At 43.1% G+C, this 26,055-nt stretch overlaps 1 protein-coding gene across 1 annotated transcript in view; it reads right to left on the reverse strand.

Moving 5' to 3' along the window:
• Positions 1–1,575: 1,575 nt before the first annotated feature.
• Positions 1,576–26,055, reverse strand: part of LOC104412727 (septin-7-like) — a gene marked incomplete at both ends in the record, with an annotated part of 42,951 nt that continues 18,471 nt past the window's right edge. The window contains 8 exon segments of the mRNA XM_010023523.1: positions 1,576–1,762; positions 2,384–2,435; positions 4,507–4,603; positions 5,773–5,865; positions 7,537–7,654; positions 10,658–10,792; positions 11,395–11,495; positions 16,936–17,042. Of these exon segments, the coding sequence (XP_010021825.1) occupies positions 1,576–1,762; positions 2,384–2,435; positions 4,507–4,603; positions 5,773–5,865; positions 7,537–7,654; positions 10,658–10,792; positions 11,395–11,495; positions 16,936–17,042 (890 nt within the window).

A 26,055-nucleotide genomic window follows, 5' to 3' on the forward strand; every position in this document is an offset into this window, starting at 1 on the left:
TTGGGAAGGTATAAAACATAGGATTTAAACAACACAAACAAGTGCCTCTGCTGTCCAAAATTACAATGAGGTTTCACTTTTCAGTGCAGTAATAAGTACAGTAAGAGCAAGCCACAAGTCCTGGAGGAAATGCAGAATTTCCTGTTCTGAGCTACTATTAATATACTATCACCTCAGCAAAGAGAGAAGTGGCTCATGCACGTTTTCTTCACCTGCACCATACTGTTCTCCAGTGTGCAAGCTACCTTACATGCTGGCCCCCATTCTTCCACAGTGACTACCTCATCTAGTAACCTCAGTTCTTCTCCTCTCCCTACCATCAACACTGCACTGTTAGGAGGACAAGTGTACTTGGAGAAGTATTTCTGACACACTTGCTATCCATATTCAGAAGCCTGGAGATGAGAGTCAGGGATAATATGATGGCAAGAAACATGACAGTGAGAAGTAACCACTATATTATGGATATACATATATGAAAACTATACTTTTTAAGACTTGACCTCACTACAAACTTTTACCTAAGTTTAAGTACGCTTCTGAGGAGTTGATGTAAGTGACATATACTATTGTATTTCTTGTCAATGCTCAGCAGGGAAGTCTTGTGTAGGATGGATGAAACTAAATTGCATCCACTTCAATCATTCCCTCACAGTCACTTTCAAAGCATTCAGACAACGTAGAATAGACAGTCCTGTAGAGAAAATGGCTTTGTGGCTGTCTCATGGATGGGAAGAGCAGATACTTCCATCTAATTTCAAGGACCTTTTTCAGGAAGAACAGCTGTAATGTGGCATATTGTTAGCTGAAGAGAATATTTTGGTTGGGGAATTTGTACTCAGAAAAGAGAGTATCACTAATTAGTATTTCATCACTAATTATTGTTGATACATTTGATCTATGCAGAGCAGGAAAAATACTTCAATTTAAGAGCGTGGCTATTCCCAAACAGCAGCATATAACACAGAACACAGTAGAGCCTACTTTTAAAGCTTCCAATAACTTCACCAGCTTGGCAAACAACTTGCTGTCAGAGGCAATTAAAACGATATATTAGGGTTAAACCAAAGAAGCAACAAACCAAAACCCCTCTGCATTGCAACTCTCCTCTCACCAAAGATAAAGATGTTGTAATAACTTCCCTGCCATGATAAGCAACCATAGAAGTAGCCAGGGCAGCACTTCAAAGCTGACAGTAGAAGGTCTGGATTTTCCATGTTTCTAAGCAGATATTAACCCATCCTTGTCAAAATCATCCCTGACACTGACTACTGAGCATTCATGCCAAAAGCAGCAGTAATCCCAAAAGCAGTATATAAACCAAAACAGAAACACTAATGAACAAGGATTCTCTTCAGAACCAAATCTAACTAAACCCCAGTTATTTAAGATGTTCAGTTAAAGGAGTGGGAATGCTAGTGAGCAGCAAAACGTAAGTCATAAGGAAACATGAGTATACAGAGTTCAGACCAGAACACAGTGAAGAGGCAACTGACTGGAAGAGAAATACAAACAACACGCCCTTTCCCCCCCAAATATAGTACAAAAATCCCACCACACATATACAAAACCAACCAAGTGACCAAAAACCAGAGCAAGAAGATTCGAGTGCGATACAACCTTCACAAGAACTTACTTTGTTAGCTGCCCTTTGTTTTTGTTGTTGTCAACACCATTGTATGTAACAGCTGCCAGTTTTCTGCTTCTGTAGTTCTCATAATGTACGTTGTTAGTGACATCCTTCAGGTCCTGCATATGAGTTCTGTCAATAAGAGTCATTTATCAGCTTAGTGCACAAATACACTGCAAAAAAATCAGTCCATGCTCAATGTGCAGACTGACTTAAGTGAATTATATCCCTTCATTAATGTCCCATTCCCTGCAGTGTTGTCAGCCTGCCACTGGGAGCTGTCAGGACAACAGAGTCACAGAAACACCAGATTAGTCTGCCCTGAACTATCTCCAGTTTGCATATTCCAAACATTCCTTTACAGAACCAGTCTTTGGAAAAATTGAGTTCTGTGGATCAACTCCTAAGGATTTGTAGAGCAGATATGAAAACACTGTATTACTACTGTAGTAGGTGCACCAAAGCATGCCAGGCAACAGCAAACAAGCCAAAACTTGCCAGTTTTTATCAACATCGGTTCCTATGGTTCATCATAATTTTCACCAAGAACAAGTAATCAGAATGTAAAGAGAGCTGTTTAAAAACAAATCCTCACCACCCCCCATGCTAAATGTGTGGTTATTAAACAAGACAAAGTGTAAGATATGGCGATCAATATGAACTCACCAGCTCAAACCCTTTTTTCCTCCAACATATGACCTTCCAATCTCTCTCAGGCATAAGAGAAAGTATGTCAGCTGTTATGTTACTTACCTTATCAACATGTTCCTCAGAATTGTGAAGTCACAGTGTTCACCATTTTCAACTGCAAAGAGAGGTAAAGTTTTGTTGAGATGCCAACCAAGCCCCAGACAGAGCTAAGGCTTTTAGATGTCACCCGTTGCCTATGTTCATTCCACCAACAGATTACTTCTAGCCTTTCCTTACTCAAACTGTGTGTTAACCGTAGGGGGGCACAGACAACACAACTAGATCAATACATCTTACCAGCAAAGTTCCTATGCTCCCCTAAGCCACACAGGCAAACATTCTGCTGCACTGACTTTGGAGCTAAACTACTGCAACAGACCCAGTTTTGCCTGTTTAGCTTACTTAAGAGGACCTCTGGAGGGCTTGCCAGCACAGTTGTATAAGGATCAGACACTGAAGATGCCAGTCTAGCTCCAGCTATATCCAAACCTCCAGACGACAGGCTTAACACAATCTGTTTCTCCCTGCCCTGCCAAATGAGTTGCAAAAGTCTTTTAATTTTAATATGGATTTAATTCTTTAATAACTAACTAAAGGAAGGTTGGATGTTTAATTCAATGCAGCTATCATTAGATGCCACTTATTCCACTGTGTCTATCATCCCATTGCTGTAGGAGAGACTGATGCTGAGTGGCATTTCCCTGACAGACAATGGAGAAAAATGCCCATCCCTCTGGCATGCAGACAGAGAAGACAACCCAGAAAGCTCTTGGCAAACACAAAAGAAAGGCATGAGGCAGGTTCCAATGTGCCCCTGAAGTAGAGATGGACATTTTCATGGGAGCTAGGAAGAAAAGCAGGAAGGAGGAATTAAAATAACCCAAGTAAGTTCAGTGAATCCTACAGAAGAAGGAAGCATGCAGCCTCTTCATGTGTCTGTCTTGCATCTGCACTCCTGCATTATTTTACCCATGGTTTTACACCAGCTGGTAAGTTCTGCTCAGAAAGTACAGGAAGTCACAGTCCCAAAGCAGTACTACCTCTGAGCACTCTGTCCTTAGCTGACAGACTCAAAGGCACCTAAAGAGGTCCTTTTTAGTTAGGCTACTTCTTCCAAAAGTTGTCCAATCGCATGGACACGAAACATGTGTGAAGTTTGTTTTAAAATAAAGCAAAGCAGCAGCATTTTGTACCTCTCCAAAATGCCAACACAAGAGCCTGAAATAAAGCTTGATCCTTTCTGGCACAGCTCTGGCAGTCACAGCTGCCAAACCTCGCTTCCTGCCAGACACACACTTCAAAGTGCTACAGCATTTCTCTCTAAAGCATTGGTCCATACACTGCTTGTTGGTTGAGTTGGGCTGCTTTTTGTCTGGTTTACACTGCAGCAAATTTATAGAGCAGTGCCCTTGGAAGGCAGAGACTGTCAGAAAACAAAAAACCTTCTCTTTTAAACACATGCACACTGCAAAGAAGAAGTTCACTGATCATGGAAACAACCAGCTTCATAGTGATTGTTTCACTATGCAGCATGGTGCATGCTTTGGTAGGATGGCAGAATGGTTTAATGCCACGGGCCAGTGGAAACCAGTGAACAGCATTAAAGCACAAGCAATGGTTGCCAGGAGAACACACTTATCTTCAGGCCTCTATTAAGAGTAGAAACTAAGTTTTAAATAATTTCAAGATGAAAGGATGTATTCAATTCTTTACCAGGGATCTTCCTGTTGCTACATCCCAGGAATTAAGGCTCAGAAGTTAGGAGGGAAAAAAAAAATCCCCAAATTCTTCCAGAAACCTTAAACTGAATTTCTGCTATTCAAGCCGATCAAATTAACATTTATAATATATTCTTCTTTCTAGAGAATTCACAAGAAATACACAGTTTTTATATGAAGACAATTAAAAGAATGCTAGCAAATAGTGCAATCTAAGCCTCATCAGCTGCAGGAAGTGACTACAGGCTTTACAATTCCTCACGGAGGTTTCAACAGGAATCTGCTTGCAAAGTTACACGTTGCTAAAGCTTTACCCTTGTTCCAAGGCTGTTAGAATAACAAAATAGTATATTCAATAACATTCCAGAGCAAAGGACATTCAAATTAAGCATTTCAAACATTTCAAATAGAGACTAATGTCTAGTAAATTTTAAAGGGATAAGAAAAAAGCACCATGAGAAGCCTTACCTTCTGCAACACCCCACGGGTACTGCCTTCCTCTGACTCTCTTGCCATTGACTTCAATGATTGTATTACTACCTACCACAGCGAGAGGTAAACGGTCCTACAAGATAAAGTGCTACGTTAAAAATCAACATTTCGACTGCCAAAAGATACTGAAAGCAAGGCTGGTGCTACAACACTGCAGTGGAGCTTACCCAAAGGGCAAGAACAGTCCTGTTTAATGACATACATATATATATATACACACACACCCCCACACCCCCCCGTTTGCAATTCCTTATACTACTGCATTCTGTAAATCCAGGTAAGGAACAGACGTTACTGTTACTCAGTAAGCTAAGCAACAGGCAAACCATTTCCTATTTGCTCAACTGCACAGTAATTACTTATCAGTTTATATCCCCACTGGCTACAAGGACTGTTAATTTGAGTGGCCCTTGTACCCAGTTTTCAAAGGTTTGGCAAAGAACTACAAGTTCTTGTTTTCAGCTGAACCAAAAATCCCTCCAGCGTAACAAGCAACAAAGGAGGCAAGAGCAGCTTCAAGTAGCTGAAAGGAAGTGTGTACAATGCTATCTATGTGTTTTGGACTTTTGTCCTCACTTTTATTCTGGCTCTTCTTCTTGGGCTTAGTCCCAGAATCTCTTCCATTTGTGCTATTTGTGTTTATCTACCCTAGGTGATCCCCACAGTAACAAAAAAGCTCTTACAGGCTGTTAAAGATACTGAACAAATAGAAGCAAGGCTCAAGAAACATATACAAGATGGACTCCAGCATAAAAGAACAAACCAAAACCATGAGGAAACAAAGAAAAAGCCTTTCAACAGCCTGACAGGCCTTTTGATTTTCTTTAGTCATTCATCTCCATTAAGGCTTCGGTATATCAATTAGCCAGACAGCTGTTAACTGTAATGCACACTCTGTGCCATGCACACCTCTGTCTGAAAGACAACCCCTTGCCTCCTTCAGAGCTCAGAATCAAACAAACTGTGGTAGGTGGACAGAAGTCAAACAGGGATGGAAGAAAAAGCAAGTGACCTTTTAAGAGTTTCTTAATGAACATGTGATCCAGCCCTCTCACACCGAATTTTACCCATGAACGGGCTGTCATTCATTGCCTCTGCTGAGGAACACTAACTCTTAGAACATGTTCACATCTGATTTATACCTTCTAAACATTTTGGTGAGCTCCTCCTTAAGGATAAAAAGCTTTTCACTCACTTCTCCCACCCCCTCCACAGTTTTTTTTCCCCAAGACAATTATTTACCTTTATCTTTTTGACAATCTTGTTTTCCTCTTCGTCATCCGTTTCTGGGAATTCATATATTTTAATTTTGTGTTCTTGGATTTCTTTCATTATCTAAAACCAAAATGTTATTTGAGAAATTCACACTTTGTAATAACTCCAGTTCTTGCTGCCACCTGATTCTCCCCCCTTTTGCTTGATACGTGAGATTGTAAGTAAGATATTTAGTAGGTGACCCCAAAGGATTCACAATCTGATTCCAACTCTCCTCAGGTAGACGATCAGAGCCAGAGCCTCAGAGCTAATAGAACATCATCCCTAATACAAGGCAGCAAAAATGAATGGCAGTTTTCTATGGTGGGGCAAACAGATTTCCATTATTGGGAATTCAACCTGCCCATGCAGAAACTAATCCCATACAGCCTAAATCCTCAGTTCAGGATTGAGTCCCTTAAAACCGCCCAATTCGAATAGACAACTGCAGGCATTCCTCAGCCCTTTGAGTGCCCACATCAGTGACTGCTGTCGCTCCTATTCTGTTCTGGTTCCAGCTCACCTGAGCACCAGTTGCTCGAAGCAGGATCGCCTGCCTCTTGTACTAGAGCTTGTGACTGATGGGCTGACTTGAGCAGTCAGCTCTGTTGAAAAGTATTTGCAAGCAGCCATAAAAATGTAAGAATAACTGACAGCATCATCACGAATGAGACTGCACTGGTTTGGTGCTCCATTTGTCTGAGGGGTATTTGTAAAACCAAGCTGATGAGTTTTCCAGAGTTTGAGAATGCAAAGCTATTGGACCATTCAGCTGAGAGCTGCACTGCAGAGCCCTGGGGAGTATTTCTGCTTCATGAGTTTGCAATCTTATAAAAGGAGAAGCTTCCCATTCATGCAAGGGCCTGTTTTCAAAGTTTGATTTGGGAAAGTCTCCCTTATCGAACATCAGCTCATCGATAAAGCTTTTATATATTCAGAAATAGTCTATATTCTACTACATTTGCCCCCTTTACATCAAAAAACCCCATGAAATGCAACCAAAACAGACTTCAGAGCTATAGCACCTTGCTTATGTTCCTCCAAGGCATCCTTTAATTTTTAGTCTTAAATCAAGACTATAAGATCTGAATCAAGACTGTAAGATTGGAATCAAGCCTTTAGTCTTAAATCAAGACTGTAAACAGCAACAGTGCCTAAATACTCTACTCTGATCAAGTAGTTGCAATAAAACATAAACCACCTGGAGACATCAACACCAAATTTAACCTACAAAGACATTCTGTCAGTTGTATCAATGTTAGAATTATCTCACCATCTTTACAATGCATTACCACTGCCCGAGACTCAACAACAGATAAGCTGAGTCTCATCTAATCACCTGAAGCATTAATAAATACAGCACATCAACACAGAAGTGAACACCACAATACAATCAATAATACCATGATACTGTTAAAGCCACCCTTTTGTTTTCCTTTAACACACAGCTCCTGTTAGGCACCTAAATCTTGACAGCTCCCTTCCTCCCTTCCTGATTTTTATCTCGACAGTGAATTATTTCACTTGCCAAGAATCATACTACACTTCAAACCTCTTCCCCTGAGGATAGAAACAAGATTATTTCACCAAGAAATATAATTAAATCTAGAGATAGAAATTACTTTGCTTTGCTGTCTTGAGTCATCGCTGCAGGGTTTAAACTTTGCATGCAAGAAGTTAAATCTCACCATTTCCACAGGGATCAACGTGCTAAATTATCCCATGCTGTAAATATTAAATCTTTCAACTCACCTGTTTTTTAAACTGTTGGCATTCCTCGGGTGTAAGTGTGTCTGCTTTGGCAATAAGTGGAATGATATTCACTTTTTCATGCAGGCGCTTCATAAACTCTATATCCAAAGGTTTAAGCCTGAAAGGCAGCAGCAAAACTTTGCAGTTTACGTTCATTAAACAAGAATGTACAAATGAGTTGAGATTTGTCCTGGCAACTACTCTTAACACACTGATTTATGAGTGATAGATGCTTGAATGAAACTCAAAAGGCTACTGCAACTGCTACAGGAAGTCCCCTAGCATTGTCTAATACCAGAGGAACACATCATTAGTATTAGTAATAGCCACAAGCCTTCTGCTAGCTGAAGCTGCACTCACTTAAGCAAGAAATAAGCACAAAGAAAGTAGAAATATCTCCTCTCTCAACCACACCATAGAACAAAAAGACTATTCTGAAAGTGGATGACAACTAGAACACCCACCCTACATGGATAGAAAACCATCAATGTGCATCCAAGTGGGCAGTACTTCCTGCTTGCTGAAGTACAGCCACAGAGGTTTTGATGCATTAGTGCTGCAGAGTTAGAGTAAGTTTAGTCAGGCTTAAAGGCTTCACTTAAAGGATTTAACAAGATTATTTCTCATATAAAAGAAATTAGGATTAGGAACGTTAACCCCAGATTCATTTGGTACTCAAATTTAGCTTCTCCTCCAAACCATACATGAAAGAATAAAAACAAGTTAAAGAACACATACCTAACTTCACTTCAACATTTTCTACCAGCCACTGAGTTTCTCAGCATGTTTCCATTAAATAACAAACATTAATGAACATCTAGATTAAGAGTACTGGTTTGGCTATCCATTCACCTTCCTGTGCTTTCCCTCTCCTTGCTTCACAAGCTACCTAGGACACCAGGTTGAAGGGCAGTTACCAGGGCAGAACAGCTCAGCATGACAACAGTGCTCACCTCAAGGTCTTGAGGTTACAGTGAGACTGAAGCAAGAAGCCTTTACACATAAAGATCCTAGCACTGCAGAAAGAAGCTGCAATTCATTATCATTCACTTATCTGGAAAGCTCCTCCTGCCTCTTCACTCTCTTCCACTACCCCCACCCCAAAACAAACTAACCCATCAGTTCAGATGGTTTTGAGGATAGCAGCAGAATAATGGAACACTTTGTGCTGGAAAAGACCTTAAAACTCATACAGTCCCAACCCCCTGCCACGGGCAGGGACACCTTCCACTAGAGCAGGGTGCTCCAAGCCCCTGTGTCCAACCTGCCCTTGAACACTGCCAGGGATGGGGCAGCCACAGCTTCTCTGGGCACCCTGTGCCAGCGCCTCAGCACCCTCACACGGAAGAGCTTCTGCCTCAGAGCTCATCTCAATCCCCCCTCGGGCAGGTTCAAGCCATTCCCCTTGGCCTTGCCCTACATCCCTTGTCCAAAGCCCCTCTCCAGGTTTCCTGGAGCCCCTTTAGGCACTGGAGCTGCTCTGAGGTGTCCCCTTCAGGAGCCTTCTCTTCTCCAGCTGCCCCAGCCCAGCTCTCTCAGCCTGGCTCCAGAGCAGAGCTGCTCCAGCCCTCGCAGCAGCTCTGTGGCCTCCTCTGGACTACCTCGAACAGGCCCACAACTCCCCAAAAATGATGGGATGTGTTAAACTGAAAAGCCTCACCTGCAATTTTTTTCCCCTTAATGAACAGTAGCAAGTTGACCTTTACAAATGTATTACAGTCACAAGGACAAACAGAAATAAGATCACATACGAATGCTTTAATTCACACTTGACAGCTCCCATGTGCTGCTGCTGTCTGCACAGGAAACATGGCCAAAGACTGCACCACCACAAAAACTAGGTAGGAAGTAAGCAATGTCCTTTCAGATAAGACAGTTTCTCAAAGCAGAAACGAATGTTAAGAGCAGCACCAATTTCCTCTGTGCTCCATTCATTTCTTAAAATAGATGACCAACTCCAAGCATTTACTCCAGTAAACGAAAAACACTAAGGAAACCTAGCTCAACTTTACACACCTCCACTGCCCCAGAGTAACACTGAATACCCGTACAAGCAGCATGCTTTCCCAGCTTTTAACCTTACAAATCTAGTGACCAAAACTTAGCTAAAGCATTGCCTTTATTGTTCCCTAGAAACAATTTGTACTTCCCACTGGTTTAGAAATCAGCAGCAGCTGAAAGGAGGGTGTGAGGGGGGAAGACAAATGTTATTTTGAAGAATCTCAAAAAGAGATTGACTAAACCAAGGAATGAATCATTTTCCCTTCACATAAATGGCATTTTGATCTTGCACACTAGTAAAACAGTGTATGCCATGGATTCATGTGCTTGCATTTAAAACTGAAAAGCATGTCGAGCAAAAATGACATTACAAACATACATTCTCAACTACAACAACAGAAAATGTTTCATTAAAGGCAAGAACTCTTCTTTACTCCCCAATATCTCTTTCCAAAGTTGAAGGTGTAACTTATGAGTATCTGACAAATTTAATCAGTTGTAACACAGGGATAAAATGCTAAACAAGCAATCCCAGATCTAGTCAGTCTAATACACCCTGGAAGTGCAGTTCTCTCCCTCTGCCACTAGATAGAAGTCTGATCAAGTTTCAAAACTAAGCAGAGGTGGAAGGCTGCATAACAAACATCCAGGATGCCTATATTGGAATTGTCACTAGACAAACCATTATATCCCAGCTGAACTAAAGCATGCTTATAAAGGTGCATGAAACTTCAATTTATCATTAGTCAAAGGGAGGGAGAAAGAATAGAAAGGAAAAATCCTGCTAGTGTGAACCAGTTTCTCCTTCTAATGGGAACAAAGCCAGACATAGGTTACAAATAGGCAGAGCACTTGTGAACACCTGGGTGGTTTTAATTGTTCCAATACTATTTTTCATGTTAAATAATTCACGTGCAATCCTGTTTTCTGGTGTTCCAACTTATTGCTTGCCTGGCTTGCTGATGTTTGACTAGCCAAAGTAAGCTCATCTTTCAAATCAAGCATGCTCTGCAGGCCATTAAGAAAATCCTATATGGAACTCTACGTAACTAAGAATGCCAAACCTGGATGATTATCTGAGATAAAAGACAGAGAAAAGGCAAAATACAATAATACAAACCCATGTCCTGAAGGAGCAATGAAGTATAAACAACACTGCACTCTGTTATCTGGCATCTGACGTCTGTTCACTCGGGATTCTGCGTTCAGGTAGTCCTCAAATTTACTGTCAATGTAGTCGATAACTGGCTGCCAACTGCAGAGGTTACATGAATAAAAACCTGTAAGTTATATCATTTATGTAAAAAAGTTTGTGTTTGCTAAGAAAGAGATGTACACTACTTCCCCACAGCTTGTGTTCATTCTGGGGGGCTTTGGTTTGGTTGGTTTCTTAATTAAGAGACTTCAACAGAGCCTATTTTAAGTGACCAGCTCCTCTACACACACCCAAGTAACTGAAGAGACAATCCTTGAGTTCACTGAAAAACCCTCTCAAACACAATTACCTTCATTGTAATAGCATTAAATAGAACACTTAAGAACAGTAGCCAAAGGAATACGCTCTACTGGTCACATCTGGTGCCAGCACAGAACTCTGTTCTGCACACTGCATGTGTGCATAAAGAGCCAAACGCCCCATTCACTTTAATGGGAGAAGCTAACAGCATTTCAGTCGAGTTCTAGAGGTGCTTGGAACTACAGCTGTTAAAGTTCTTAGCCAATAGAAAAGTTTAAAAGCATTAATATTTTAATTGAAGATCAAAGCTGCATTTCAAAACATGTCAGAGAGCATTATACCTCACACATACAAAATACAGCTCAGAATTGTTGTTGGAGAACAGACAAAGAACGTCTTACCAATTACTATTATCCACAGCATCTCCAAATCCTGGTGTGTCAACTATTGTAAGTAGTAACTGAACACCACCCTCTTTGATTAGAACTTTTGACTGCTCAACCTGTGAAATGAATAAGGAAAGATTAAACTGTGAGCAGTTTAGTCACCCATCTTAAACACTGCAAAAAGCATTCAAGGAGTAGGAAGTCTGACATTGCATTGCTAACTTTGCTGCTTCAGAGGGATACTGGCTCCATGTTTGGCTTATAAAATCCCAGTAATTTGATAATAATCAATTATTATTTTAAAGAACAAAAGGGAAATCATTTCTATAGTCAGTGATAAAAGAACCCATCTAGGTATATAGGATAGCTTCACATTTTAACTCCTGTCAAAGCAGGGAAACCCCTAACCAGGCATTACACTTGATGAAATTGTCAGTGTTGGTCACTTCAAAGAAAATTGCACTTTTCAAAACTAATCCTTCCCCCAAGCACCTTAGCCACTACATTTCTAGTCCCTGATAATGCCTTTTTAAGAATACATTTATTCCTCAGCTAGCATAATGCTTGGGAAAGGGATCCCAGCAAGCAATGGTTTCCTGTTACTAACAGATTGATATTGGAAAGTAATACAATCTAGCTGCAATCTGCTGAGCTAGACCTCATGTGATCCATAATGGGTTGGCTCCTGTTAGCTCAGGTCACTGATGGGAAGGAACCTGGCTCAGAAGGCAGGTGCACCAGCACAAGGCATGATGCAAGACCTGGCTGTGGGAACACGCGTCTCGCGCTGCGAGCACCCATGTGCAGCGCGGCTCAGTCAGCTGGCAGCAGGCACACCAAGCAGATGAAGCATGTTACGACACACAAAATACAGGCTAAACAGCAAATGGACTACTACCCACTCCTTTCTTTTAATATCTCACGAACTGGCAATGCCAATGTCAGGTGTATCTGCCTGCAAAAGCACTGCACACCACTGTCGTGTGAGTCAGTCTGCTCCACAGCAGCAAGAAATGACAAACTCAAGTGAGCGCTTGGCTCTTGCCAACTGCTCATGTAGTTAATCATAGTTTTTTTCCCCCTCGATATTAAGACAATTCTATTAAATCACTACTGATGAAGTGTTCTGAATATTGGTTTAAGAAATCAGCCACACAAGTCATTCATTCAGAGCCACACAGGAGTTGGCAGCCATTGATACCACCTCGTTGCTCATTGCTTAGTATTTCTTAAGCCTCCTGAACCCCAACTGGGAAGAGAAAAGAAAGTGAAATATAACTAGGTGAACATCTGTAAGAACATTCAGTAATGAACTTTCAGACAGAGGAGAAACTTGGATAATGTATCCTACCTGGATGGTCTCTTGACCAGCTCAAGATCGTATCAATGCTGCTTAAGCACTTGCACATCCCTAATTCTATAGCTGAAACACTCTCTCCCAGCCACACCTGAACACTGTTGTAACCACTCTGCAATCACTGGTTATGTGATGCAATGTAGATCTACAAGATAAATTAACATTCTGCCAGAAAGCCCAACTAAATACCTCTTGCATAAGCAGAACACTGATTCTAATTCAGAAAAGAATACACAAAACCACAGAAAACAGCTACTGAGTGCAAAGAAAGCTCCATATTTAACCTCCAAGTATGCTGGATGCTATTTTTATCTCCTCATCAGTAGGCATCTAATCTGAGCCAAATCAATCCCGTTCACTGCTGGGTCTCAAAAAATTAACTGAGCTACACTATGGGTGTTCACAGCATGCAGTTGTCATCACCTGGGTCCTCACCTAACAAAAAGAGAAAAAAGAACCACAGCATCCCAGACTGGTTTGTTGTTGGAAGGGACCTTCAAGTCCATCCAGTCCCAACTGCCTGCCACGGGCAAGGACACCTTCCACTAGAGCAGGGTGCTCCAAGCCCCTGTGTCCAACCTGCCCTTGAACACTGCCAGGGATGGGGCAGCCACAGCTTCTCTGGGCACCCTGTGCCAGCGCCTCAGCACCCTCCCAGGGAAGAGCTTCTGCCCCAGAGCTCATCTCAATCTCCCCTCTGGCAGGTTCAAGCCATTCCCCTTGGCCTGGCCCTACATCCCTTGTCCAAAGCCCCTCTCCAGGTCTCCTGGAGCCCCTTTAGGCACTGGAGCTGCTCTAAGGTGTCCCCTTAAGGAGCCTTCTCTTCTCCAGCTGCCCCAGCCCAGCTCTCCCAGCCTGGCTCCAGAGCAGAGCTGCTCCAGCCCTCTGCTCAGGTCCACGTCCCTCTTGTGCTGGAGGCCCCAGTAAGGCAGCTTCTTAAAATCAGAGCCCCCACTACTTGGCTACAGAGATGCTAGTCACAGAAGAATCCAGGTTAGGCTGGACTTCAAGGCCACCCAACTCAACCTCCTACTTCAGCAGGCCTCACTGTGAGCTTAGGAAAGTATTAGAAAAGAAAAATAATAAATAGATAAATAAGAACATAATGATGCACACACACCCACCAGCCTAAGACACCACGAAGTTACTCTTCCGCTAACTGCACAACTCCTGTCCTTCAAGAACGCCCAGCCCAAAGACAGGAGAACCCAGGAATACACACAGTGCTTTAAAACCTGGTGGTTTAATTGTGGTGAATTCCCTTCCCCCCCAAAGTGTTCCACAGAGAAATGTTATTGTACATAATCAATGCCAGAACTCCAGACAGCAATCCCCAGCCACACAGTCAACTCAGCCAAGAGTTTACTACTCACAAGCTTTAGCACACAGGAGATTAACTTCTGATTCCTTGCATTCTTCTCTCTATCTTACATACAGTAACCACACAGCCCCTCCTATAACCAAACTCTCTGCAAGTATAAGAACCTCGTAGCACTCTCAGAATATTAGAGATGATAATGGTAAGAGCTGTACTCTTGCCAAGTACTACAAGGTATCAGCTTTATTCTCCAGCTCAAAAATTCCCAGCAAGAGCCATTAAATGATTAAGCACTCACAGTGGAATGCTTTTACAAAAGAAGCAATTAATAAAACATGATCTTGAATGTGTGTTTATAGCAAAGGAAAAGGAAGGTCAGGAGAGCCTCAGAAATGCCACACCAAGCATTCTTCCTGATTCTTTATGCTTGGAGGCTTTAAATATGGCTGAATTAGTGAAGTTCCCCTCTGACGAATGGCCTGCTTCACTGAATCCCTGCAGACAATGCCAGAACCTTACTGCATGGGAAGGGTTTTGATTCATTTCATGCACTCATGGAGGTATCTTGCTATCAAAGAAACATCAGTTATCAAATGAAGTGTCAGATGCTTGTGTTGAGGACAAGCAGACCACATCCAACATACACTGTAAGCAGCAGAAATCCCTGGTAAGAGACAGTAGGTGAAGAAGCTGCCTCTGTAAAGTTGCATTTTTCCAACCCAAATTGATGTGTCCATACATGGTCAAAGGCACAGAAAGCAGCAACATCTGGCAGAGATCCAAAATATCACTGTAAACTAGTGTCATTCCTAGTTAAGCATCCAACTGCACCCTATCATCTGATCTGCAAGTATTCCCAAGGGATTCATGGAAAACATTAGTTCAAGTCTTGGAATTTAGAGCTTTTTAATCAAGTCTCCTCCAAACAGCCATTTTCCCATGCACTCCAGCCAGCTGGGTCACCCGGGTCTCCTTGGCAGCTCCTGCACAGCATTCAGGACATGAGGCCTCTCACAGCTTGGCTGCTTTTAATGGATTAAACAAGCCTTGACCATACCCCACCACAGACGCTCAAATAAACACCACAGAATCAGAGAAAACCTATTCCATACCCATCATTTCTGAAGAAGTTTCCTTTGAATTCATCTGACACCAAATGGGTTCACTGCTTTTCCGTGTTTTCCATGAGGACCTGCCTCACCAAGCTCCAAACTGTGACTGTTTTCCAGCCCAAACCACAGTTTGTGTTTGTCTATGTGACAGTCTCTTGTACAATTCCTGAGCAGTAAGTTATTCCCACCATACAGGAGCAGGCACTTATTACCACTGAGATTTTAGGATGCTCTGGTGCTCTGTCTCATCCCTACCCCACAAAACCCTTGACATCCTTAGAAAGTTTTACATTGGCAAAGAGCACAAATCCCATGGATCCTAACAGCAGCTCCCACTGTTAATTCTTTGATTTCATATTTGACTGGCATCATCTCCACCTCATACACAATGGTGCCAGAACACCCAGTTTTCAAGGGTGTAGGGGGAAGCAATTTTATCCTCACTTAAGACAGTGACACTGAAATGAGACCGTTTCAGTTGCCTTCTTAAAATGGTACACTTGATTTCTCATTCATCACAAGAAGGAACTGAAAGAAAAGCAGTGCTGCGCTACAAGTATGCTCATTAGATAAAGCAAGCAGTAGTTTCTAAAGGGGAAGGTGGTCCTTAAATACATTTTATTCCAGTCATATTATTTGCTATGTCATAATAGATCCCAAATCACTACTGAAAATAGGCTTGGCAGCTCTTGGCCACCCTCAGGCTTCAGCCCACACAGAGGAAGTAGGAAAAAACAAAAACCAAACCACCTCTGAAGAACTCAAAAGGTCAGGATGAACAGATGATCACCTCATCTCGCCACCTAACAGATGAAAGCACTTAACTTGGATTGGGAAGCTACACACACACAGTTTTAGTTTCAGTTTTCTTACCCTGATCCATCTCTAGCCAGGGTGGGACTGAGTTATCGGTGAAGGATGTCTCAGTGGGTTTTGTGTTAGATTTTATGTCACTTCTTTCTATGATTTCTCCCCGTTAATAAGATACAATCTTCCAGTGCCAGGGAATCTAATCCACAGTTATTTAAACTGAATTCAATGAACATAACCTGAATTGTGTAACCACAGAATCCCAGCCTGGTTTGGGTTGAAGGGACCTTCAAGCTTATCCAGTTCCAACCCCTGCCCCGGGCAGGGACACCTTCCACTAGAGCAGGGTGCTCCAAGCCCCTGTGTCCAACCTGCCCTTGAACACTGCCAGGGATGGGGCAGCCACAGCTTCTCTGGGCACCCTGTGCCAGCGCCTCAGCACCCTCACAGGGAAGAGCTTCCGCCTCAGAGCTCATCTCAATCTCCCCTCTGGCAGGTTAAAGTCATTCCCCTTGGCCTGTCCCTACAGGCCCTTGTCCAAAGCCCCTCCTCCAGGTTTCTTGTTGGACCCTTTAGGTATTAGCTATCCTTTAACACACAGTTTCTAAAAGCCTGCCTTAAGTAGTCAGGGGTTTTAGTGCACATCTAAGCATTTCTACAGACATACTCAGTAGTTTATTTAATAGTAAAACATTCCATTTCCAAACAGGACTGCACCCATCTGAGGTTTCTAAAGTACAGGCAGTGTACAGAGTACTTTGGAGCTCCCCCACTTCAACAGGGTACAACCTTCAGAACCTGGAAGCTCTGTATAGCTAAGATCACTGAAAGACATACTGACTGCTTCTTAGTGGCTTGACTTACTTGAAATACAGGTGCTTACGTGACAACTGTATCACCATAGATTACTATATCGTAAGTTACATTGCTCAAGCTGGAGTTTTTCCCCCCAGACATACCTGTACAGTCTTTTTAATTCTGTGAGAAGGACCTGGATACTCTGGAGAATACAATTCTGTTAAGAATAATGAGTTGATTAATGTTGATTTTCCCAGTCCGGATTCACCTGGAAGGAAACAGAACAGTTTCAATTACACCAGGAGCATCATGCTGCATGTCAAAACATTCAGAACTAAATCTCAAATACTCTTGAGATATAACACCTGGAAACACTCACTGTGTTCCGAGGCTTTGAGAACCTCTCATCTGTGTCCATTTTCCAGGAAAACCCTGCAAATCCAGCTGTCACTGTTAGGTTCTAAAGACATGCCCTGTTCTGATCGCATTAGGTACTGAATGCATTTAGTGCTCCTGCATTGCTCCCATTACAGCACACAAAGATGGTATTACCCTGCATTCAATGTTACAAACAAGCTATATCTTCCTGGAACGACTTCCCAGCACAATGCCAAAGCAGACTGAGCTATGTCAAGGATTATTTGAGAGTCTTAGTATCAGGGAAGGGGAAAAAGAAGGGTGGGGGTGAAGAGAGTTTGGGATTAGTTTGGGCTAACTGCTAAAGCCACAGGAGCTACAGTGAAGTTCCAGAACCGTGCAGTTTGCCTGGGAATGTCGCTGTTGTTGGGGCAGGGAAGGGGGATTGGGTTTTCTTTGAGGTTTGGTAATTTGTTCACAAGCAACAGTAAGTCAGCCTCGCTAAAGAACCTGGAGACACTACTGCCACACCAATCCAAGCCAATCCAGTAACAGCAAAGACTACACACACCCCACTCTCCCCCATTTACAGCTCTACAGAGACAGAAGCAGGAATTTCAGATGTACTTATTACAGGTTTGAAAAGAGACAAGCCTTTTGCTCAGTTTTCTATTGTAAAGTATGTATTTCAACATGACAGGGCTTGGAACAACCCTTGGAACAACCCAGGCTCTAGCGAAAGGTGTCCCTGCCTGTGGCAGGGGGGTGGAACTGGATGAGCTTTAAGGTCCCTTCCAACCCAAGCTATTCCATGATTCTGTGACAATCCACACTGGCATGAGAACTAAGGAAAAAAGTGTATGAAAACGAAGCTTTCTGTTCAAGTGGTCAGATGCAGTGCTGTTAGCTGAATAGAAAGCAGTCATACAGAGATTTGCTCCTAAATTTGGGTGCAAACTACATACTTTCACTGAGGGAGGGGAACGAGCTGCACTGCCTCACACTTTGAAAAGGAAAACTTAACTTGCTAATTAATCCCTTCATCCCAAACAAATTACAGTTCATTTAGAGACTAAGCTGCGAAAGCTCCAAAACTTGTCCTGAGATCAACGTCCTGGTTTAATGCAAGTCAGCGAGAGTTACAAAACAAGAAGTAGTTCCAAACTTCAGCAGACAAGCCCTTGTCTCCACTGTAACAGCTGGCTCGATGTCACCCACAAGCTAGCTGAAACACATCAGCCATCTCAATGACAGCAGCGTTAGCACAACGTCTCTGCAGCACCGACCAGAGCAAGCTCATCAGGCAGACTGCAAATGGATTAGCAGCTGAGGAAACACTGCAACCAGAGCTCCTCGGGCCTGGCTCCGGTAGCAGCAGGGCTTGTTCTCCAAAGCTCGCCCAGGCTGCCAGCCAGGAAGATGGGCTGCAGCAGCCAAGGACCAAGGATATACTCAAGTTGTAAGCTCGAGATAGCAGGGGCGACACGTGAGGCAGAAGGGACAGGCTTGCTGACAAGCATTTCATCACCACCACGGCAGACTTTGCCTTTGCTGTGCTCAGATGCAGTTAGTATTTCAGCAGGGCATGGTGAATACAGTGCCTACAAGTGTCTGGTGGTAAGGGTTGCGTGTCTTCTGCTCTGTGCTTGCAAGGTGTTTGGGGCAGGGTGAGCTGCAGCTGAGAGGCTTCACTTCCCTACCAAGTTTTCAGAAATTTCTTTTTATTGCAAATCCTTTCTTATACACCTGGGTTAAAGTTACCTGTCAACAACTGGCATCTGCATACAGATGGCCCATGGCCCATCATTTAAAATTAACCTCGGATGGCAAACTTCCTTCTTCTGTGAACAACCCAACTAAAGCAACACATTTGGCTTCTTTCCTTATCTCAAACACATTTTTAGGGAGGTCAGAAGATACCACTGGAACTGTTTGCAAACCATGGTAAATACACTTACCTGCTTTTATGTTACTCTGGAAACTATCCAAGTATGGAGGATTAACCATTAAAAAACTGGAACTATGAAGTAAAACTATGGAAACAGGGGGAAAGCAGTGCTCCGGAAAGGAAAAAATAACTCACTCAGGTTGTTCTCACCTGAGCTACATAAACCTTTCACCTTCACTTCCAAATCATGATGATAACCAGTCAGAAAAATCTACTAACAGCAAAGCAGCAAGTGTTCAATACATGTTGGGTGGGGGATTCCTTTTCAGTTCAATTTCTATCCATCACCTCTTGCCCTGGCTTGATTATTACTAAGAAACTTAAACTACAAGCATCTCCTACCTCTGGTAACAGAAATGAATTGTTCTTCTTAAGCCTTAATGGTGTTGCATTTGTCACTCTTCATTCTTGTGGCACATGGAGCACGTGATGTATTTCCAACCTCCTCCAACTTTTCAGCCTCTGCCGTTCTTACTCATACCAGCAGCCCAGCCCAATCCAGCTTGATATGGAACTCCTATTGGAGACTGCTATTTCCTCATTCATGTATTACATCTCCTCACAATGAACCACGCTACATCTTCTAGTTTCCACATGTCTCTGAAAATCCAGGGTCAGTTTTCTACTGTTTGAAGGATCTTCTTTCTTAAAATCCCTGAACCTAAAAGCATGACTTACATTCTTAGATTTACAACCTCATGTGAGAGTTCATTAAATATATGAAGCGACCAGATCACTAAACAATACTGAATGCTCTCATATGCTGTCTGCATGGTTTATTTCCTACCTCTTCATTAAATAAGAAAAATTACTCTTGCAGAAATCACCAGAGCTTTTTCTATTCTTCACTAGCAATTACTTGGCTTTCTACCAGACAAACAGTATTTCGTGCTCATGCCCTGTGACAGTCACCTGCATTGCTGAGAATGGGACCACGTGCTTAGAGTTACTTGATACAAACAGTCCAACACAAGCTGCAGTTGCTTTACTGCTCTACCAGAGTAAAGATACCCAACATCGTGTTTCTTCTCTGCTGTAAGGGAGCATTCAGTGCATTTGGTAGCCCCAAAGAGTCATTACAAAGAAATCAGTTCAACAGAAAAACGCAGAATCACAGAGTCACAGACTGGTTTGTGTCAAAGGGACCTTAAAGTTCATCCAGCTCCAACCCCTGCCACAGGCAGGGGCACCTTCCACTAGAGCAGGTTGCTCCAAGCCCCTGTGTCCAACCTGCCCTTGAACACTGCCAGGGATGGGGCAGCCACAGCTTCTCTGGGCACCCTGTGCCAGCACCTCAGCACCCTCACAGGGAAGAGCTTCTGCCTCAGAGCTCATCTCAGTCCCCCCTCTGGCAGGTTCAAGCCATTCCCCTTGGCCTGGCCCTACATCCCTTGTCCAAAGCCCCTCTCCAGGTTTCCTGGAGCCCCTTTAGGCACTGGAGCTGCTCTAAGGTGTCCCCTTCAGGAGCCTTCTCTTCTCCAGCTGCCCCAGCCCAGCTCTCTCAGCCTGGCTCCAGAGCAGAGCTGCTCCAGCCCTCGCAGCAGCTCCATGGTCTCCTCTGGGCTCACTCCAACAGCTCCACGTCCCCCTTGTGCTTGGGGCCCCAGAACATGTCCTATTTTTAGCAGGTGAACCATTTTTTTTCATGGAATTTTTTCCATTTTATGAATTCTAATGATTGAGATTTGCTTAAAAATATAATCCCATCAGTTTGATGCTGGTGACTCAAAGAGGGTTTTACCCTCTTGTCAGAAGCTTGTCAGAAGACATAGAAATTAATGTATTTCATCCTCCTTCATCCTTGTACAATGACCAGTTATGCTCAAGACAGCACCTGCAGCTTTATGCAAACGTGCCATATGGCTTTGATGCCCTGTAACACACAGGTTTTGCTTTGATACATGAGTAATCAAAGAGCCTGAACTGCTCCAAAAGGCATGATGCAACCGTCCTCTTGCTATGTCATTAGAGACAACCACAAAAATGGAGACTATAAGATGCTTTTCATTTGAAGGCTGATTTTAGAAGCTTTCATGAAGGCTCCTTCCTGTCTTCAGTACACTACAAAACACGAAGCAGGACTTCCATGAACGTACAAGAACACCCACATGGGTGCTCCATCAGGAGGAGGGGTGGGAGCAGCACCATGCCACACAGCTGCTCCCACACAGCTCCAGCTCCATGTAGGACGGTGTCATGTGAAACCCTGCTAGAAATCCAACTTTGTATTTTGCAGACGTTTTATAAAAGGAAAGAAAGCCAAAGCTCCACCATTTCACAACTTGCATTTGGAGCATAAATTATGGCAGTAACATCTGTTAGAGCCACAAAGCTGATCCTCACAAAACAGAGCAACAGGGAAGTCTACCAGCGATGAATTTGCTTTTGCCTATCAGCAACTGCATCAACAGCAGCAGGATTTCAGCACTGCAGATACAGTAAGACAATTCAATCGACTTGCTTAGAGAAAAATTCGGATGTTAAGTGGCTGAGGACAGAATCTTGGCATATCGTTCCTGTCACAGATGCCATTTAAATAACTCAGAAAAGCCATTAAAAGCAGGGAAGTACTTCAGAAGAATACTGCAACAGATTCTAGAAAGCCTTTTTCAAGTACTATTATTTCCCCTCAAAGCAGAAGCAGTTTTAGCTTTCTACAACTGGCAGTTATAAATGGCAACGAAACCATGGCTGAGCTTCACAGGTGAGATTTTGACTGCTGCCAACAGAAATCGTCCCCTCCTCCCAACCCACCACTTGCACTAGAATTCATAATGCAGCATGGTAAGGCAAGAAGCAACCCAGCAAACCAGGGCTTGAGGATGGGAAAGAAGACACAAGAGAGATGAGAAAAGTCAAATCCACAGGTGGCCAAAACCAGTGAATGTAAAAATCTGCTTTTAAAACCAGACGTCTTCTCTGCAATGAAACAATCACCAACAATTCACAGCTCAAAGAATCTGTGGCACTTCATGAAGAAAGTCACCTTGACTCTGACTAGGTATTTAGGCTTTGCCGCTGATAAAAAGCATGTCTGCAAGACAGTCATTTAAAATAGGGTATTACTCAATTAAACACGAGGCAAAGGAAGCCAGTTTTCAGCACATTAAAGTTCTACTCTAGTAAAACCAGGGCCCCAGAATCAAGTTTCTCTTCATTTTAGGTTCTTCAACGTGATTGCAGATGAAAAGAAAGCACCCCAGGGCACTGGCTCACCCATATGTAGTACCAACAACAGCTGAAACGTGACAACCTGGCACTTCAGCACCCAAGTGGCATGGACTTGAGTCCACAACCAGCAGCCCATGCTTGCCAAGGCTTACCTCGCTTTGTTTCTTCTTTGTATTAGTTTAAGGAAACTCCTGTGTCTGCTCAAGCTGTAGTCACACTGCAATGCAGCTTCAGAGACACTACAAGCAACAGGGAGTTGTCACAACTGACCTACATGGAAAATGTGAACACACAAGCTATGTGTGAAATAACTGGGTTAAGGGATTCAACTGGAAATGACAGAAGCTGCAGAGCTCCAGGACAATACATCTTCCATTTTCACAGGCTTTGACAAAGCCAAAATAAAGAGGCTTCATAAGAAAAGGAAAAACACTGACTGCTTCAGAATGAAAGCAAGAGGAACCAGAAGAGTCAAGAAATGATGCTAAGGAAGGATGCTCTCTTGAAGGCTGAGAAAACATGTATCTGAGACCACCACTGCTTGCTCTGGGAAAATTATGTGTCTAGAGAAAGCTGCAGAGCTGGACTTACTCTCTGGAGACATATAAAGTGACAAATATCACTGATCACATCCCCCAATTCTAAGAACGAAAAAAGTCCCTAATTATATGAATTAACACCCCCCCTCCCCCAAAAAAAAATACAGGAACACACCATTTGGCATCTGTGCACTACTACTGAAAACTAATTATAAAGCATTTCCAGTACCCCATTTCTAACGTTTGCTGACTCCAGAATGAAAGGTCACAGATTGATTACTCACAGTAGGATCTTTCATTACTTGGGCAGAAATAAAACCCACACATGCTGATGAGAAAACAACAAGACAGTGATTGGGAGAGAAAGATGAAGCACGTGAGGCAGGAGGTTACTGAAAAAAATACACCCAACTGACACATCTGAGGCATGAACATGACAGAGAATTCCAAAAGGATAAGAAAGAATTACTTCTACTTACATGGAAACTAAGGAGTGTCAACAGCACTCTACAAAGAGCACCTAGATTGACCTGAACTCACCACTACATCAGCTCTTCCCTTAAAAATTATGCATGAACACAATAAAAACTACTGGAAGTAAGTGCTGAGTGCTCTCGAAGTATCACAGGTGGGATGTTTTGCTATTCTGCTACTAATCCAATCCACACAAGTATGTCAGAGGAGTGACCTTTCAAGATTTCTAGTCCAAATTTCATTCAATACCTTACACCTTGTCTCTCGATGCCTGCTCTCCTCAGTGTCTTTGGAAGCCCTTGTAGTTGCAGGGAGCACAAGGGAAACTATATTAGGACAAAACACTTGCCTGGCACAAGTGCCAAGAGAAAGATATAGATAGCTGGGTAAAACTCTGCCAATTCACCCCAGCAGTATTATTTTGGGGGCAAATAAGGACTGAGAAGCTAGGGCACGGCCATGTGCAGTCAGTGCTAGTCAAATGAGGAACAGGAGGATGGCAGAGATGTGCTCTGCTGGCTATGCTGCTCCCACTTGTAAGCAGCCTTGGCAAAATACACACATTTGATATTTGAGTTGCTTGGGGGTGGTTACATGCTTTTGTTTCCATAAGATAGCTTCCACTGTGGCTGTCAAATTACATTTTATCTCTAACAAAAGCTGAGGTAGTTTGGAATAAGCTTGTGTTGTCAAGACTACGCTCTTTTTAATATGGTGAGGAGAACAGTTGTGCAGAAGTGCTAAGCCACTGCTTCCAAAGTGCTGTCACCACCATTCAGTTTTCTAATAACTACTTAGAGGAAAACTGAGCTGCTTTTGTAGCCAACAACAGAAGCATACACTTAACAAAGCTGAAAGGAAAACAGACAGGCCTGATGATAAGCTGACATCCCAAGACCTGTCTAGTGCACTTGCTATGTTTTGCAGCAGATGACTATGAAGGACAGACATGGGAGGTGGACCAGGATTCCTTCTGGAATTCCTGCCACCTAGGGAGGACAAAGCCCAGATCCAAGGACGCACAATCAGGTAAGTCACAGGCGACAGAAGCATTTTCTCCCATAAACTCTTAAATCCTTCAGTCAATGCAATGGAGAAGAACAACAATACTGACTTGGTAAGTTAGGGAACATCTGACATCCTCTTTTCTCTCTCAACATCTGCTGAGTTGTCAGCTATTGGTTTCTGCTGTGCCTGGCACTGATGCAGCAGAAAAGTGGTGAATAAATACTTGCCAATAGTCGGTTTCCTCTAAATTAGCAACTGTGTATTTATTCCACAGTTGTGTCAGCAGTGCCTGCCTCCAAGACCTAAGGAAAAATAAAGAGATCGTGCAATTTCTCCTCCACTCCAGGGTAATGGTATCCCTCTAAATTAGCCTTTTTAATACAGTGTGCCACAAAATCTCACCTCATCTCCTATTTCAAGATTTATGCTACTCTAAGGCTCGGAGTTTCACTCTGGCTTTTAAAGTTCCTCACTTTTGTAGCAGCACATTCCAGTAATTTCTACATTCTCCACGTGAGAATACGAGGACACCACCTCTGCAGTACTGTGGATCTACATTTTTGCTGAACTTCACCACCTGAATTCAAGAAGTCTCATTTTCCATGCCCCACAAATGTTTCGTTCAAAAGATGCATCCTAAACAACCAATTTAAAGCCAAGACTGTACATACCTGTCATTTACAAACCTTAAACTGGTCTTTTTAAAGGAGGGACCAAGACTTGCCTTCATCCTAAACCACAGTGGGCATTTGCAACAACCAGGCCTTCAAATAAGCATGGACTCAAAAGCGTGTGGCCAAAGCATGGAGTTCTGCATCCACTGGCATCAGCTGATGTGAGGCATGACTTCAGCTGAGTACTGCACCCGATTGTGTTCTTCTCATGAGCTCTTCAGAACTTCAGATACATGCAGAATACATGAACCGCAATCTTGAAATATTCACCTAGGAATACGTTTCAACTACATCCTACAAGACTGGTTTGTACATAGCTTCATTTAGTATTTGTAATCTGAAGGTATCCACAGAATAAGTTGCTCTTCCAATTGTAGAAATCTTAAAGTTCTTCAAAGTATCTCAGATATAAAGACAGATCCTTCATTGCAATCACCACAGCACAATTAGTGATTCTAACACTGAAGATCCCTAGCCAAAAGCAAGCGTTATTCCAGTTCAACCATGGCTCATTTTGACAAGTTTCTGAAGCAAATGCTGAACCCTAGAATCAATGAGGTTGGAAAAGAGCTTCAAGATCATCCAGTCCAACCATTCCCAGCACTGCCAAGGCCACCACTACCCGATGGCATTGAGGGCCTCATGTACATGGTGTGTGAACACTCGAAGGGACGGTGAATCCAGCACTGCCCTGGGCAGCCTGTTCCAATGCCTGAGCACCCTCTGGGCAAGGAATTGTTCCTCAGCTCCAGCTAAACCTGCCCTGGGGCAGCTTGAGGCCGGTTCCTCTTGTCCCATCCCTTGTTCCTTGGGAGCAGAGACCAGCCCCCTCCTGGCTCCATCCTCCTGTCAGGCAGTTGCAGAGAGCGACCAGGGCCCCCCTGAGCCTTCTCTTCTCCACACTAAACCCCCCAGGTCCCTCAGCCTTTCCTCATCACACTTGTGCTCCAGGTCGTACCAACCAGTCCTGCCCCCACAAGAAATGAACCCCCAGCCTCCACGCCACCCCTTCTTTGTGCTGACACAGGATTTTTCTCTCGCCATGCTGTGAGCAGACTGAAGACCGACATCCCTTGCAGCTCCCAGAAAACGTTCCAGCTGGATTCTCAC

The sequence above is a fragment of the Nestor notabilis genome, unplaced genomic scaffold (genome assembly GCF_000696875.1).
Source record: "Nestor notabilis isolate BGI_N333 unplaced genomic scaffold, ASM69687v1 scaffold7701, whole genome shotgun sequence".
NCBI classification, from domain to species: Eukaryota; Metazoa; Chordata; class Aves; order Psittaciformes; family Psittacidae; genus Nestor; species Nestor notabilis.